Source organism: Salarias fasciatus, unplaced genomic scaffold (assembly GCF_902148845.1).
Source record: "Salarias fasciatus unplaced genomic scaffold, fSalaFa1.1, whole genome shotgun sequence".
NCBI lineage: Eukaryota > Metazoa > Chordata > Actinopteri > Blenniiformes > Blenniidae > Salarias > Salarias fasciatus.
In genome coordinates this window covers 211,510-225,278 of record NW_021941241.1, presented here as the reverse complement: position 1 = coordinate 225,278, position 13,769 = coordinate 211,510, and the positions used below count along the sequence as shown (strand labels likewise).

General features: G+C 49.7%; 1 protein-coding gene and 1 pseudogene across 1 annotated transcript; both read right to left on the bottom strand.

Moving 5' to 3' along the window:
* Positions 1 to 592: 592 nt before the first annotated feature.
* Positions 593 to 1,824, bottom strand: LOC115384446 (probable G-protein coupled receptor 21; annotated as a pseudogene).
* Positions 1,825 to 5,652: 3,828 nt separating this feature from the next.
* Positions 5,653 to 13,111, bottom strand: LOC115384450 (P2X purinoceptor 4-like). The gene is made up of 13 exons (XM_030086725.1): positions 12,841 to 13,111; positions 11,712 to 11,859; positions 11,556 to 11,627; positions 11,363 to 11,435; positions 10,871 to 10,967; positions 9,697 to 9,777; positions 9,279 to 9,414; positions 9,069 to 9,205; positions 8,910 to 9,000; positions 7,676 to 7,741; positions 7,144 to 7,248; positions 6,876 to 6,983; positions 5,653 to 6,462 (listed from the first exon to the last, which is right to left on the bottom strand). The coding sequence occupies exons 1-13, from the start codon at positions 13,092 to 13,094 to the stop codon at positions 5,974 to 5,976; spliced, it is 1,857 nt and encodes a 618-aa protein (XP_029942585.1). The 5' UTR covers positions 13,095 to 13,111; the 3' UTR covers positions 5,653 to 5,973.
* Between the last annotated feature and the right edge of the window lie 658 nt (positions 13,112 to 13,769).

Here is a 13,769-nt window from a genome sequence, read left to right as displayed (position 1 = left end):
ATGTCAAAGTATCAGAGAAACCACAACACAACACTAATAAATACTATTTATTGTCAATGTTACAGTTCAGCTAAAAAAAAAAACAACAAACTTCAGACAGTAAAGATCATTTCTAATTCAACATTTTCATCTGAAACTCAGTGCTGTGTAAACGTGACTGGAGTCCCCAGCTAACACACACACACACACACACACACACACACACACCACACCACACACATACACACACACACGCACACACACACACTTCCAGCTCAGAGTCATCAGCAGGTTTCTCCACATCAGTAGTCTCTGGTCATTTTTTGCAGTACTGGATTGAACCCTGACAGACCTCAGAATGTTTTAACGTTTTCTTTGTTTTTTTGCGTTTCAGCGGATCAGAACAGTTTGCATTGTTTCACTTTGCTGAGGATTTAGGCAGGAGAGCTTCAGCTGAACAGTTCATCCTCCTCATCAGCATCAAACTCGGCACCTTCAGCAGGGGAGGAGCTTCACGCCTCCGTTTCCCTGCAGAACCAGCTTCAATATGGCGGATGGCGCTCCAGACCTGTCGCAGGATCGACAGGGCGGAGTCGGGCTTCAGGCTGGGCACCGGGGGTCCGTCTGCGGGAGGCTGCTGCTGGAGCCTTTTCAGCCTCAGTGCAGGTGGAGCAGGTGGAGCAGGAGGGGAGCAGCGGGCGGAAGAGGCGGCCCAGGCCTTTCCGGAAGACGCTGTTGGACAGGCTGTAGATGAGGCAGTTGCAGAAGCTGTTGCTAATCGCCAGCCAGGTGGTGAGGAAGGAGGCCACCTCGTGGTGGTAGAGCCCGGCGCTCTCCGCAGGAAGTAGAGGATGTACGGCATCCACAGCACGTAGAAGACGCTGGTGATGCGGAACAGCACCATGGCGTAGCGCCGGTCCGGGCAGCCCTCGCACCGCTCGGCGCTGCGCTCGTTTTGAGCGCCCTCCGTCTGCGAGCTGAAGCGGGCGTGGCGCTGGGTGATCTCCCCGGGTGTGCTGACGGCAGATCCTGAAGATGCTGCCGTAGGTGAAGCAGACGGTGAGGGCCGCCGGCGCGTACAGCAGCGCCACGATGAAGGTGCTGAAGCCCGGCCGGGTCTTCCAGGACTCCGCGCACCACTGAAAGATGTCCCCGTGGTAGCCCGGCTTCCCCCAGCCGAAAAACGACGGCAGGAAGACGAGAGCGGAGTAGATCCAGATGAGGACGATGCACCGCCCTCAGCCGCACGGCGTCACCAGCGTGGTGTAGGACAGCGGGCGCGTGATGGCGATGTAGCGGTCCACGCTGATGCACGCCAGGGACGCCATGGACACGCTCTTCAGCACGGAGATCATGTATCCAAACACCTTGCAGGTGAGCTCCTCCCTCAGGCCCCGCAGGTTAGCGCAGCAGCGACAGCGACGGCACCAGGCAGCTGACGCCCACCAGCAGGTCGGCGTAGGCCATGGTCTGGATGAAGTGGCTGAGCGGTGTGGTGGTGCAGCAGGGGGGCGCAGTGGAAGACCGAGATCACCACCAGTTCCCGGCGATGATGAGCACGGTGAGGAAGAGGATGACCCCCACCTCCAGCAGGCAGGTGTTGAGGCTGGAGGAGTAACCCACGCTGCCCAGCAGGCAGAATGGCGAGGAGCCGCTGTGGTTCACATCAGAGGAAGAGTTCATGTTTGGACTGAGCAGGGAGGGGAAAGGCTTGCTCTCAGCTCAGCGCAGCCATCCTCCTGTCATCCACGTCTCCTGGCTTCATCCTGAGGATGCATGCTCCTTCTACGGCTCCCAAAACAAAAGCATGCCTCCTGTTTTCTCTTAAATCAGGCATCTTTCCTGCCTCAGCAGGCGGGAGCTTGTCCTTAAGCAACAGTAGCCCATAGATCCCCGCTGGTGGCAGCCAGAACTCTGCAGGAGCAAACATGTGCATGTGTGCAAATTCACAAGGCAAGCAAGGCAAGATCAGCAGCGCAGAAGAGTGAGATGCCAGAGTGATGTTTCAGAGCCGCCTCCTCCATGACAGACCCGCTGAAGCCTCAGCCGCCACGCCGCCAGCTCTCCAAGTCACAGCTGGCTCTGCAACCACGGCGAGGACCATAAAGACACAACCCTCAGCAGCTCCGGCAGCAAGAGTCCGAGATGGAAGACAGATGGAGAGAGAGTCTCCAAACCTCTACTGTGAGGACGAGAGGTGTGGCTTAGGGAGAGAGAGAGAGAGAGAGAGAGAGAGAGAGAGAGAGAGAGAGAGAGAGCGAGAGAGAGAGAGAGCGAGAGAGAGAGACAGTCCTGACATTTCCAGCTCCAGCATCATACAACATGGTAATTCTCTTGGGGTCATTTTCAATTGAGTTACTTTGACTTGATTTTGCTGGATGTTGTTTTTGGTCTCATGTTGATTTCTTGGTTTTTTGATCACATGTCCTGACGTCTCGCACATGTTCCCTCTGCCTCTGTGTTTTTTCATCCTATCGTGATATGTTGCCGTCTCAGCTTGTCGCTGCTCTACCAGTGGCAGATGTCCAGTACTGTCCATCAGGAGCAGCTTTAACTGGTGTTGTTGTCGTTGTTTACCTGTTGGATTAGTATTTATTCTCACTGGCCCTTCATGACCCTGTCAGCGCTTCACTTTCCCATGATGGAGGATACTCTCCATTCTGGGCGTCCAGGATGTTGACGGCGCTGTGGCATGGAGCCTGTTCACGGCTGTGGGGTGAAAATGATGTGTGTTCAATATCCAGTGGTGAGTGTGTTAGCGCTCCGGCGCGAATGGACGGCTCTGCAGGTCTTTCTGTCGTGTCTGCCACTGTTTCGGTTTTGTGCCATCAAGTGTTGCATTTCATGAACACTGTGGACGTTCCTGTCGGATCAGTTTGGATTTAAAAATGTCATTCTGCTCAGTAACACTGTTTCTACAAAAAAAGGACCAGTGATTAGATGACACATAGTTCCCAGTACCGTCACAGATTACATGTACATTTGTCTTTGTATCCTAATTACATAACACAATTATATTTTACTCCCCAAGCCTGTGGTTCACATGTTTTCCAATTTCTCTGTGTCTGAGCCCTTTTCCAGAGGCGCAGAGGTTTACAGTGACTCCTCTGTGTGACGTGGTCAGCATTTGGAGCTCTGGTTTCATTTGGTGAGATTGTCTGGCATGGCAGAGCGGTGCAGAGTTGGGTTGGCTTGTTGGGTTCTTAACCTCTACGTGTTCTGAGAATCTCGACCTGTGATCCCAGATCACATAGCGAGAACAGAGGACCCTGTGTCTCCCAAAAGGTCCGCAGACCTCATATGGGAAACAGTCTGCTAGTTCACACATGGGTGTGAAGACCCCCTTTCAGATTCAAGTTCATACCACCCATTGGTGGAGAATCGGCCAAAAACCATGAAGACCGGCGAACGCAAACCCCTCCTTTGTGACGCCACTGCTGAGTGCAGATCTTGCTCTGCTCAGCAGCAGTTTGACTCTACCTATTATTAATAGGTAAATAACCAAAGACAAATCCAAATGCCTCAATAAGTCAAGACTCTAAAGTCAGAAGAATTTACCCACAGGCCACATCTTTGATTGAACAAAACATCTCACAGTAACGTCACTAATGTTGGGAACTCCCAAAGAGGAGACAAGTCTTTTAGCTCTGTCATCATCCCTAACATGTGGAAATTGACTGATGCTATCAGAGACTCTTCACACCATCCACCTTCAATACACTGTTCTAGATCTGATCCACTTGGACAGGCGAGCAGTCCACCAGAACTTCAATCCAATGAAAGCATTGTTTATATTGACATAAGTACAACACAGTCACTGTGCTCTCTCCTCTTCAAATACTATCCGGGCCTTTCTGTGTGGAGTTTGCATGTTCTGCATATGCGTAGGTTTCCTCTGAATACTTCAGTTTCCTCTCATTGTCTAAAAACAAGCATGTGGCCGAGTTTCCAGTTTAGTGAGATTGGTTAATAGATTAGGTTTAGAGATTAACCAGCTGTATCTCCAGACATGAAAGCCTGTTTATTGAGGTTGATGCCATTTCTTCTACAGTTATTCTGAGTGATGAATATAATGCAGTGTGGAGGCTGTCAGTGTCAACATGTTAAAGTCTCCCACTATGAGGATTTGATCTGAACACAGAACTACACTGGAGAGGAAATCTGAGAATTCAGATCAAATCTCAGAGTTTGGAGCTGGAGGAGGATGCTCTGCCACAAATAGAGCTGACTTCTGTGTTTTCTCAAATGGAAACAGACCTTTGTCCATCTTCGGGCATTTCCAACATGATAACCATACAAAGCATATTCAACGCCACCGAGCAAATACTGAAATGTGGATTTATTGTCAGCTGGATCTGTTGACCTGAAACACCTTTGATGACGTCTGCATTTACAAAACTGTCACGAGCTCCTGCTGTATGACTTCCACACTGCTAAAAAAATAATGAAAAACACATATTCTGTGCTGCTCTGCGTCACCACCAAATAGTGTCGTCTGCTGATTTACCACATCAGACAGCAGCATCTTGTGTGATATTTAGCTGAGAGGGAACCGGAGGGGTCACAGCAGGAACGGCCGTCCCTTCCAGGCTGCTGGCGGCAGACAGAGACGCTATTCAGGTTCACTTTGTGCCCTTTAAGCATACAGTTAGCAGTGAGATGGACGCCAAGCCTTCCGCTCCAGGTCAGAGGTCAGAGGAGCCACTTCCATCTGACAGCTGAAGAGACGGAGCAGGCACACACTGCACACACACTCGGCACCTTCAGTGTGCTCGCTGCAGAGACGGTGTGTGACGGGATGAGAGCTTGCGACGCTGCATCAGAGCAGCCCAGGGACTCTGTGGTCCCGGAGTCAGCAGAACAAAACCAGAGCAAAATACCCTCTCCTTCCACCAACAGCACAAAGTTTCCTTTGAACACATCAACAGAAACCTTTTAATACCTTCAGAAGGAGGCAGCGAGAACACGCTTCTACGAAAATGAGTTTATGGATGCAACACAGGCCGGGTGTGTGTGTGTGTGTGTGGATCCACTCCACCATATCCTGGATTCAGAAGCTTTCTGCAGATTTCCAGCACACACTGAGGTCTGTGCTGTCAGTTTGATGGCGTCTCTTGCTGAAATGAAAGGTTAGAAACACTCAGCCGAGGTGCCGACATGGTGAATATGTTCAGTCTGTGTTCACTGCTCCTCTTCATGCAAAATTCATGTCTCCACAGCTTCACTCTGGGGTGTGTTTGACCCATTTTCAGCCTTCCTCTCCTCTCTAACACTAACCCCGTGGCACAGCGGTGGAAAGTGAATCCTCCTCCTCTCAGGTGACTTCACCTGTCTGGTGGGCAGATGAACAGTGTGTCCTCACAAACACAACCCACAGAAACGCCATCCATCACAGCGCTGTCGACACATCTGTCCGCCAAAACACAACCCGACCCCCCCGATCCAGGCCATGGGGGGCTGGTCCTCCAGGGAGGACGCTCTCTGGGGCCGCCGGCTTCTGCAGGCGGTGGAGGAAACTTGCTTAATCTATCATCCAAGTGAAAGAAGAATGAATTGATGCCGTGATCAGCCACAGCTAACAGGAAGTGACATTCAGGTCAGTTTTATTTGCATTGCACCAAACACAAGTCATTTCAAGGCACTTTAACAGAGACAAAAAGGAACTATTCCACAGAACAAGCAGAGAAGAAGGAAGGAAAAACTCAATTTACAGGAAGGAAGCTGCAGATCCAGAGAGAAGAAGGCTTCTGTTATGGCTAGGGTTAGAGGTCAGGAGGAGAGAAAGGGCAGGACAGACAAAGACAGCGACCTCCATTAGTGGGACTGACGTCTTCTGAAGGATTTACAGTCTCTGCCATTGATGCATATCTGTGTGAACGTTCATTCTTCCACGGTGTGAAACACACAGCAGCTTGGAGGAGACAGTGCTTTACTTTGCATTTTTCGTTATCGCCATGGTGAGAAGTGATTTCCTGCCGAGCCAGGTCTTCTCACTCACAGCTGTCCGTCATCGTCGCCCTGTCTGGTGGCGTTGGAGGGCGTGAAGCCCCGGTAGTGTCCCTGCGGGCTGGGGTACTCCTCCCGGATCCTCCACACGCAGCAGCTGGGGATGACGGGGTGGGCCTCTGCAGGCGGGGCCCCGAACCTCCAGCTGATGTACTGTCTGTAGGCGCAGTGGCGTAGAGCCGCCGTGCGAGTCCCCTGGCCCGGGGAGGACAGGGGGTCCTCGTACAGCAGCACCGCCTCCAGCAGGGGGCGCTGCAGCACCAGCTGCTCAAACACGGGCGAGGAGGCGACGCAGGCCCCGTCGGTCCTCCTGCAGCACAGCTCCTCGTGGGGCCGGGCGCACGGCGCGCAGCAGCCGCACGAGCACCAGGCGGGCCGGGCGGCGGGCCGGGTGGCGGGCTTCACGCCCGGCGGACCGCGGGGGTCCGCACCGGCCTGCAGGAGGCACAGAGCCGCACGCAGGTGACCGCCCTCCTCCTGCCGGAAAGAGAAAATCGAAACACTGAGCTGCAAAGTCCACCGAAGCCATCAACTCAACATCCACCTTCAACCTTTAGGTCAAAGAGAATCCCAAACAGAGCAACGAGGACAGAATGATTTCAGCTGGAAGTTGTCGGGATTTTCAACATAAACCAAGTCTGAGATCACGGATGTAACAATTCTAGCCAAGAGAATATTTTTGAAAATAAGGTATACAAATAAATAAATAAACAAGTAAGATGATAATTGTTCAACAACTATTTTCCAGAAAGCTCCAGAGAGGCAGAGGAACGGAGGGCTCACCACATCCCAGACGTCTTCTGCTTCACTCTTCAGTCAGTCAGGATGTTGAATTTCTGACAGTTTGAGGATGTTTCTAACTTCATTCACCTCCTCTGCTCACAGTTTACCTTTCGGGGACGAACAGAAGCCGGTTTGACGTCTTGTAAGCTCTTCTTCTTGCTCTTCTTCACCATTCGCAGGTCGTCCTCGTCCACATAGGACACACACAGGATGCACTGCAGCACAGGCGATGGGAAACGTCACTGCACGTCTGAAGGCTGCTCACACAGGAATCATCCAAATGACCTCTCACTACAAATATGTGTGTGTGTGTGTGCGCGCGTGTGTGTGTGTGTGGCGCCTGCTCTGGAGCGTCTGATGTGAAACACAGATCACCTCCTGCTTGTCCGGCAGCGACTCCACCTTCTTCTCAGAGTAGTTCTGTCCGATCTCTGCGGAGTAGCAGCTGGTCCCGATCAGCCAGTCCAGCAGCACCGTGGTCTGGAGAGGAGAGAGAGTCATGTGACCAGGAAGTAGCTACGTCCACTGACCTGGACCTCATTCATTCACACACTACTCATCTGAGAGCGTTCACAAGCGAAAGAGAACACAGCAAATATAAAATATAATAAAAACAAATGATTGTTGGAAGATCTTAATCATCAAAATCAAATGCTCGTCAAGAAAAGGGAGAACAGTGTAAATAATATGTATAAAATGTTTGTGTAAAATGTTTTGGGTGTTTTTGCAATTCTGCCCATCATTGATTTCCCATGTAAATGTTTTCCAGACGAAGCAGCAAAATCCCACTAATCTGTCATGAGAACGACTGGCGTTACTTCAGCTGTCGCTTCCACTGCTGCTTCCTTCAGCTCCTCCCACTCGGTTTCACATGAAGCCAGAAAGAAGTGTGTGTGAGGACTCTCACCAGAGCGTAGTAAGACAGCGTCGAACCGATGTAGATGATCAGAGAGATGATGCTGAATTTTCCAGCCTGGAAAACACAAAAATGATTCAAATCATCAGCATCTTTTTTTTTTTTTTTTTTATTTGATGTTCATCAAGGTTGAAACCAAAAGGGTTAAAACCGAGTGAAATTTGGATTTGAAATTGTGGAGATAAACTGTAAACACGGATTAAAGTGTCGACATTTCATCTTTTTATTTTAATTACACATCATAGTCAAAATCACTTTTATCTCTTGGATTTAAAAAAAAAAAACTAAAGACAAAAACAAAAATGGGAAAATAGCAATGAGTTAAAGGTGCTGTAGGCAGGATTTTGCTAGTCAATGCTAATTTTTCTGTGTTTTCTTTGGATTAAATGTTAGAGTATCCATTGATAATCCTTTAGGAGTGTAGCATAATTGCACTACCGCGAGGGCGCAGCGTTCCCATCTGTCTCTGTTTTGAGCTGAAAAGGAATCTCGACAGCTCCAGGTATCTTTGACCAATCAGAAGAGCCCCTGAGGCTCTAACCGTGATTGGTCGAGGGGCGTTCGTCGCACGTTTTTGTGGGAGGGGCTTAACTTGCGAAAGGGCGTGATGTCAGAGAAAACAGGACAGGATTGGCTGTGCTGGGTTTCAAATTGCCATCTTAGATGGGTCAAATCGCCATCTTGCTTAGGTAACCCGAAGCAAGATGGCGGAGATGCCGAATCCTGCCTACAGCACCTTTAAATCATGTGTTAATTGATATTGAACTTTCTTTCTGTTCACTCTGTGTGGAGGAAAGCTGACAGGAAGTTTCCCTCTGGGATCAACAGGAACGACAGCGACTGTTCGGTTTATAGAGACGATATTGAAACAAGAAACTAAGCGTTTGGATTTCATGATGGACGAGAATTTGAACTGGAATTCACACAGAAATTATTCAAAAGCAGAAAATATCACAACAGTTGCAGTATTACAGAAAGTGAAGGATTTGTTGAGTCCCTGTCGAGTACGTGTTACATAACGGATCCTTATCTGACCCGCTGAAAAGAAAAGAGGAATGAAACCGCTAAAATCGGGTACAAAAACAGCTGAAAACGTAATGAAACGATCATCTTGACTCTGAAGCTCCATAAAGATGCAGCGATTCAAAGTAAACTTCAGAAAGTTTTCAGACTGTTTCTGCAGAAACCTTCATTTCTGGCATCTGCTCCTCACAGCCGGACTCACCTGGCCGAACACTATGACGTCAAACCTGATGCCGAAGGCCTTGTACAGCGTGCGCTCCTCCACACCGTTCACCATGTTGTACTTGGCGAACCTGATAAGACACAGGAAATGGATGAGTGGCCGGTGAAACGGCGGCGAGCGAGCGGCGCTCCTTCTCACCTGAAGTTGAGGCCGGGGTACAGCGTCTTGTTGCTCTGCTTCTCGTCCAGCCTCCTGAAGGAGTACCAGGGCCGGCAGTGCTGCAGCACATAGTCCAGGTTACAGTCCCACTTGATCTGGACGGCGAGGACGCCTCCCTGTGGCCAACAAGAGGGACAGCCAGTATGCTAACCCAGTGACAGAAGACAGGCCTCTGTGTTTCTGACTCACCTCCACCGCCATCTCGGTGAAGGACTCCCCCGCCTCTCTGACGATGTCTCCCAGTCTGAAGATGGGACACAGCGAGTCGGTCTTCCTCTGGCAGCTCTTCAGGTAGGAATCATTCATCCAGGGGAGGATGTTCCTCCTGTGGAACCAAAGCAGGGTGCCAATCAAGCAGTCAGACATCCTCATTAAACCTAGATCCATCCAGCTCAGTGGCGACTGACTCCATCTGGGATGTTGACAAGCATGATCAGAAACAGATTAGAATTTGAGGGCCAGCCCAACGTCGTCTGATGAGAAATCAAGACTCAACGCTTCCAGCAGGGCGAGCTCAATTAGTCCAAATACAGAGAAATCAATCAGTGGCAGCAGTGTGTGTGTGTGTGTGTGTGTGTGTGTGTGTGTGTGTGTGTGTGTGTCTCACCGGGTGAAGTTGAAGGCGGGGAAGCGGATGTTGTTTTTGATGAGGACAGTGAAGTTCTCAGCTGCTGCCAGCAGAGCAGGTCTGGAACACAGGAGGCTTCAGTCGGTCACTGGAACACTCCCTCTCCGCTCTGGAGACCCAGAAGTCCCCCACAGTCCGACACAGTCCGACACAGTCCGACACAGTCCGACACAGTCCGACACAGCATGCCGCAGCATGCCGCAGCAACAACAGGAAACAGGTTTTACTTTTTTGAAAAATCCCTTTGGCCAGTCTCAGAAAGCTTCAGCCTGTGGAGAACTGATTTCACACCGTTTGGCTTAAAGCCACAGACCAGTCAGGAAACGGCCCGGTGCTGAAGGGGAATCGGCCAATCAGGAAGCCCCAGGCTCATTTCAACAGCTTCTAAACAGGGTTCAAGCTCCGGCCCTAAACCTGAACCTTGAACCCAGGTCTTGTCCTCTGTGGTGGTCACAGGAGGAAGACATTTTCTCCTAAAGTTCTCAGCTGATTAGAATCCCATTATGGGCAGGATGATCGGCCATAACATTATGACCACGAGTACACTGAGTGTTCACTGACTGCCCAAACAGAGCCGACTGTGATCCACCCTGGGGGATCCGGCACACCCCACAGCTGCTCCCAGAACCCTCACCCAGCAGCTCCAACTGGATGTGCTGTTGCTCAAACTCAGAGAATCAGACCATCAGGGACTTCTGCTCCCATGAAACAGTGCACACGGTTCACTGTAATGCTGTTTAACAGCAAGCAACAAGCTGAACTGAGTCGAGCTACACAGCTGAACGATTGTTCCCAACCGGAATAGTCTCAATCTGGTCTCCCTTCGTCCACAATGCTTCCCTTCTCCACATTAACATGAATCTGAAGGGAACCACAGCAGTCAGAGTGGCTGAGGAAACGACACACCACAGCCGGAGCAGTGTTTTCCTGGAAAAGTGTCCCACACAATCCTCCCACACCAGACAGCCGCTTGCTGCTGCGCACTGCTGCTTTCTGTCTTTCTGTCGTCGCTCAGAGACATTTTAAAAAGAACTGGAGTGTTGATGCTCAAAATGTTTCATCAATGTCCAGCCTTGACAATATTCTCATGTTTTGCTGAAATCTGCGTGTGAGACGTCCTCTGGGATCAGAGGTGAAATCACTGCATTGTTACCGAGGAGGCGCTTTAGTGGCTTCGACGGGACACCAGGCAGAAACCTCGCAGGTTTTCTTCAGAAGGTCAAACTTGACACAGGATCCGGTCTGAACTCCTGCAGGAGACAGAGAAACACTTCAGATCCACCGGGAGCACTGGCTCTTTCTGCAATGTCCCTTCTTTTGAAAAAAAAAAAAGGGAAGAAGTTTCTTCAAATACACTTTCCAAAAGTATTTGCTCGCCTGTTTTCACACACATATGACCTTGAGTGACCTTTCATTCTCAAACCAGAGGATTTAATTTGATGTGGGTAACGGCTTCGGCGTTCCACGAGCTTCAGGAGTGTTCAGGGGAGTTTTTGACCGTTAGTGAAGATGAACAGTGACGTCCTCCTGACTCACAGTCTCTGCTCTAATGGCCACTGAACTGAGCAAATACTTTTGGCACCACAGTGCATCTTCCACCTTCGGTCGGGTGGCAGCGAGCGGCAGCGATCTGCTGAGCGTGTACCGTTGCTCTGCGGGGTGGACGCTCCTTTCTGACAGTCCTTGTCGCTGACACACAGCCTGCCGTTCCAGGGCACCTGGAAGAACACACTACAGCTCCACACACTCCGCCCACTTCAACAGCAGAACGCTCAGAAAGAGCCAAAAAAAAAAAACCGCAAATGAACAGAAATCTGTGCACAATTATCAGAGCAAACCTCGGGGCATTTTCCCTGCTTCTGCCCCTTCGTCACGATCACATTGGTCATCACGAAAAAGGAGTTTTTCTCCTGAAAAGAGAAATTAAATGTCTTTAATTTACGTGTTTGAATGAATCCAGGAAGCGTTCGGTCCCCAGAGGCCCGGGGTCCCACCTGAGCGGGGCCGCTGTAGTCCACCGAGTCCCACACCAGCTGGCCCTCTCCGGGCAGCTGGATCTGAGCCACGCCCTTCATCTTGGTGGTCACGGAGCTCACCACCAGGTCGAACTGCTGGTACTTCCTGTTCCACAGCATCATGAGGCTGCGGACACCACAGGAGACGTCAGATAATACCCCGTCAGTCTGCAGCCCCAGCAGAGGACCCTGGTTCGAATCCCTGATACAGCCGGAAAAAAAAAACAAAGAAACGAGGCGAACAGAGAGTCCCAGAACCCATGAAGGACCGAACGCTTCAGACGCTTAACTCAAAGCCATCTGAGTATTTCCTGCTCTACATTCTTTGTGTCGCTGTTCCTTTCATACGATCCACTCAGAAAAAAGGTTACACTGAAACACTTTTCTAGATAATCTGAACAAGTTAACATTTCAAAGTATTTTCAGTATTCTGTAATTTTCTTTTGTGCAGAAATACGTGATCAACCCCTTTCTGCTTCAGACGTTTCCTTGGAATTTTGCTGCATCCAGAACTGCAACCACTTAAGTTTCTGGTTCTTTAACTTGTGAAAGATGCAAACTCTCGTCTTCCTCAGTGTTTCTCTTCAGGATAACAAGATCACCATGATTTTGACAGAAACTCGCCGTGTGGATTCAATGTTTGGAACAGTGTTGATATGAATGAGAAGGTGAGAGTCAGAGTTCTGTGAGCCTCCCAGGATGGATGGACAAACACATCAACACTGCAAATCATGAAGATCATGTTGCCATTTCTCTTCAGGATTCCTGATTTAAAATCCAGTCAAATGAGTTGTGCTGGCAGCATTCAAACTCCCTGATCTCAGCTCAGGTCAGTAGATTTATGTTGCAACCATCTGTCAATCATTTACCCTGCCTTACTTTTATTGCAAAAATGAAAGTTAATGTTTTCTGATGATTTTTTTTTTTCAGTTTGCAAAGTTATCCTGCAGGACCCGAATGGCCCGCCTGGCAGACCGGGTGTGGACCACGGACCTTATGTTTCACACCCATGATTAGACTGCAGTTCAATAATATCAGATTTTGACACAGTGCCTGCACGTGCAGAGTGCGCGCGCGCGCGTGTGTGTGTGTGTGTGTGTGCAGTCACCAGATGACGAGCAGGATGACTGCGTTCAGGCTCCACTTGAGAGATCCGAGGCGGACACTCTGGATCCGGACCAGTTTGTTGGTTTCATACTGACACAGACCGCAGCACGCCATGACTCCGGTGCCGACTCCGGTGCCGGTGCCGGTACCAGCTCCTCTGCTCTCTCCTGCGGTGAGCGGGACTCTCTGACTCACTTCTTGAGCCTTCTTCCTGTTTTGGAGGTCACATGGCCAAAGTCCATTTCCTCCATTCATCCAGCTTCATGTTTTATTGCAGCAGATAATGAAACAGTCATCCGGCCGAAACTCACCAAACTCCGGCGACAAACAAGGAGCTGTGCTACACCTCTCCTCTGGGGGGCGCCACACTGCTGAGCACTGATTCCCCAGGATCCAGAAGGATTGATCCTTTTTATTCTGAACGCTCTCAATAAAATCCCGGTTGTATCTGGTCTGTTTTCGCAGTCCTGCTCACCATGTTGACACCATGGGTTTTTAGTACATACTGTAGAATATCTCCTGAAAAATACTGATCAAGTGAAGCAGATTTTACTTTGACTGAGTGTTTGATTCAGAGAACACATTATAGAAATGGGCTGGCAGTGGGAGGAGGAATATGAACACCTGAAGCTTGCTGTGTCACTGATATTCACCCGAATCAGCAAGGAAACACCTGTGAGAAGGGATGGGCAAGTTACTTTTAAAAAGTAATGAGTTATAGTTACTAGTTACCTCTTCAAAAAAGCCACTGAGCTAGTAAGTGATTTACAATATTTCAAAAGTAACTTATTACTAAAACCAGGGCTGTGTGGCTGTATCTCTATCACGCCACTTTGCACCAATGAAGTTCCTTCTTTCTGTATGATGACGTCATTTAGAACGGTCCTGACTGAGGAATTGGCAACAATGTATCAGTTTCAGATGACGTCA

Bases quoted from the DNA above. Each gene is read 5' to 3' on its own strand.
- LOC115384450 (XM_030086725.1), bottom strand. From the start codon at position 13,094: ATGAATGGAGGAAATGGACTTTGGCCATGTGACCTCCAAAACAGGAAG. The intron at 7,742-8,909 runs GTGAGTCCGGCT...TGTGTTTTCCAG, and splicing joins ACGTCATAGTGTTCGGCCAG to GCTGGAAAATTCAGCATCAT. The intron at 6,984-7,143 runs GTGATCTGTGTT...CCTGTGCTGCAG, and splicing joins CGCTGCCGGACAAGCAGGAG to TGCATCCTGTGTGTGTCCTA.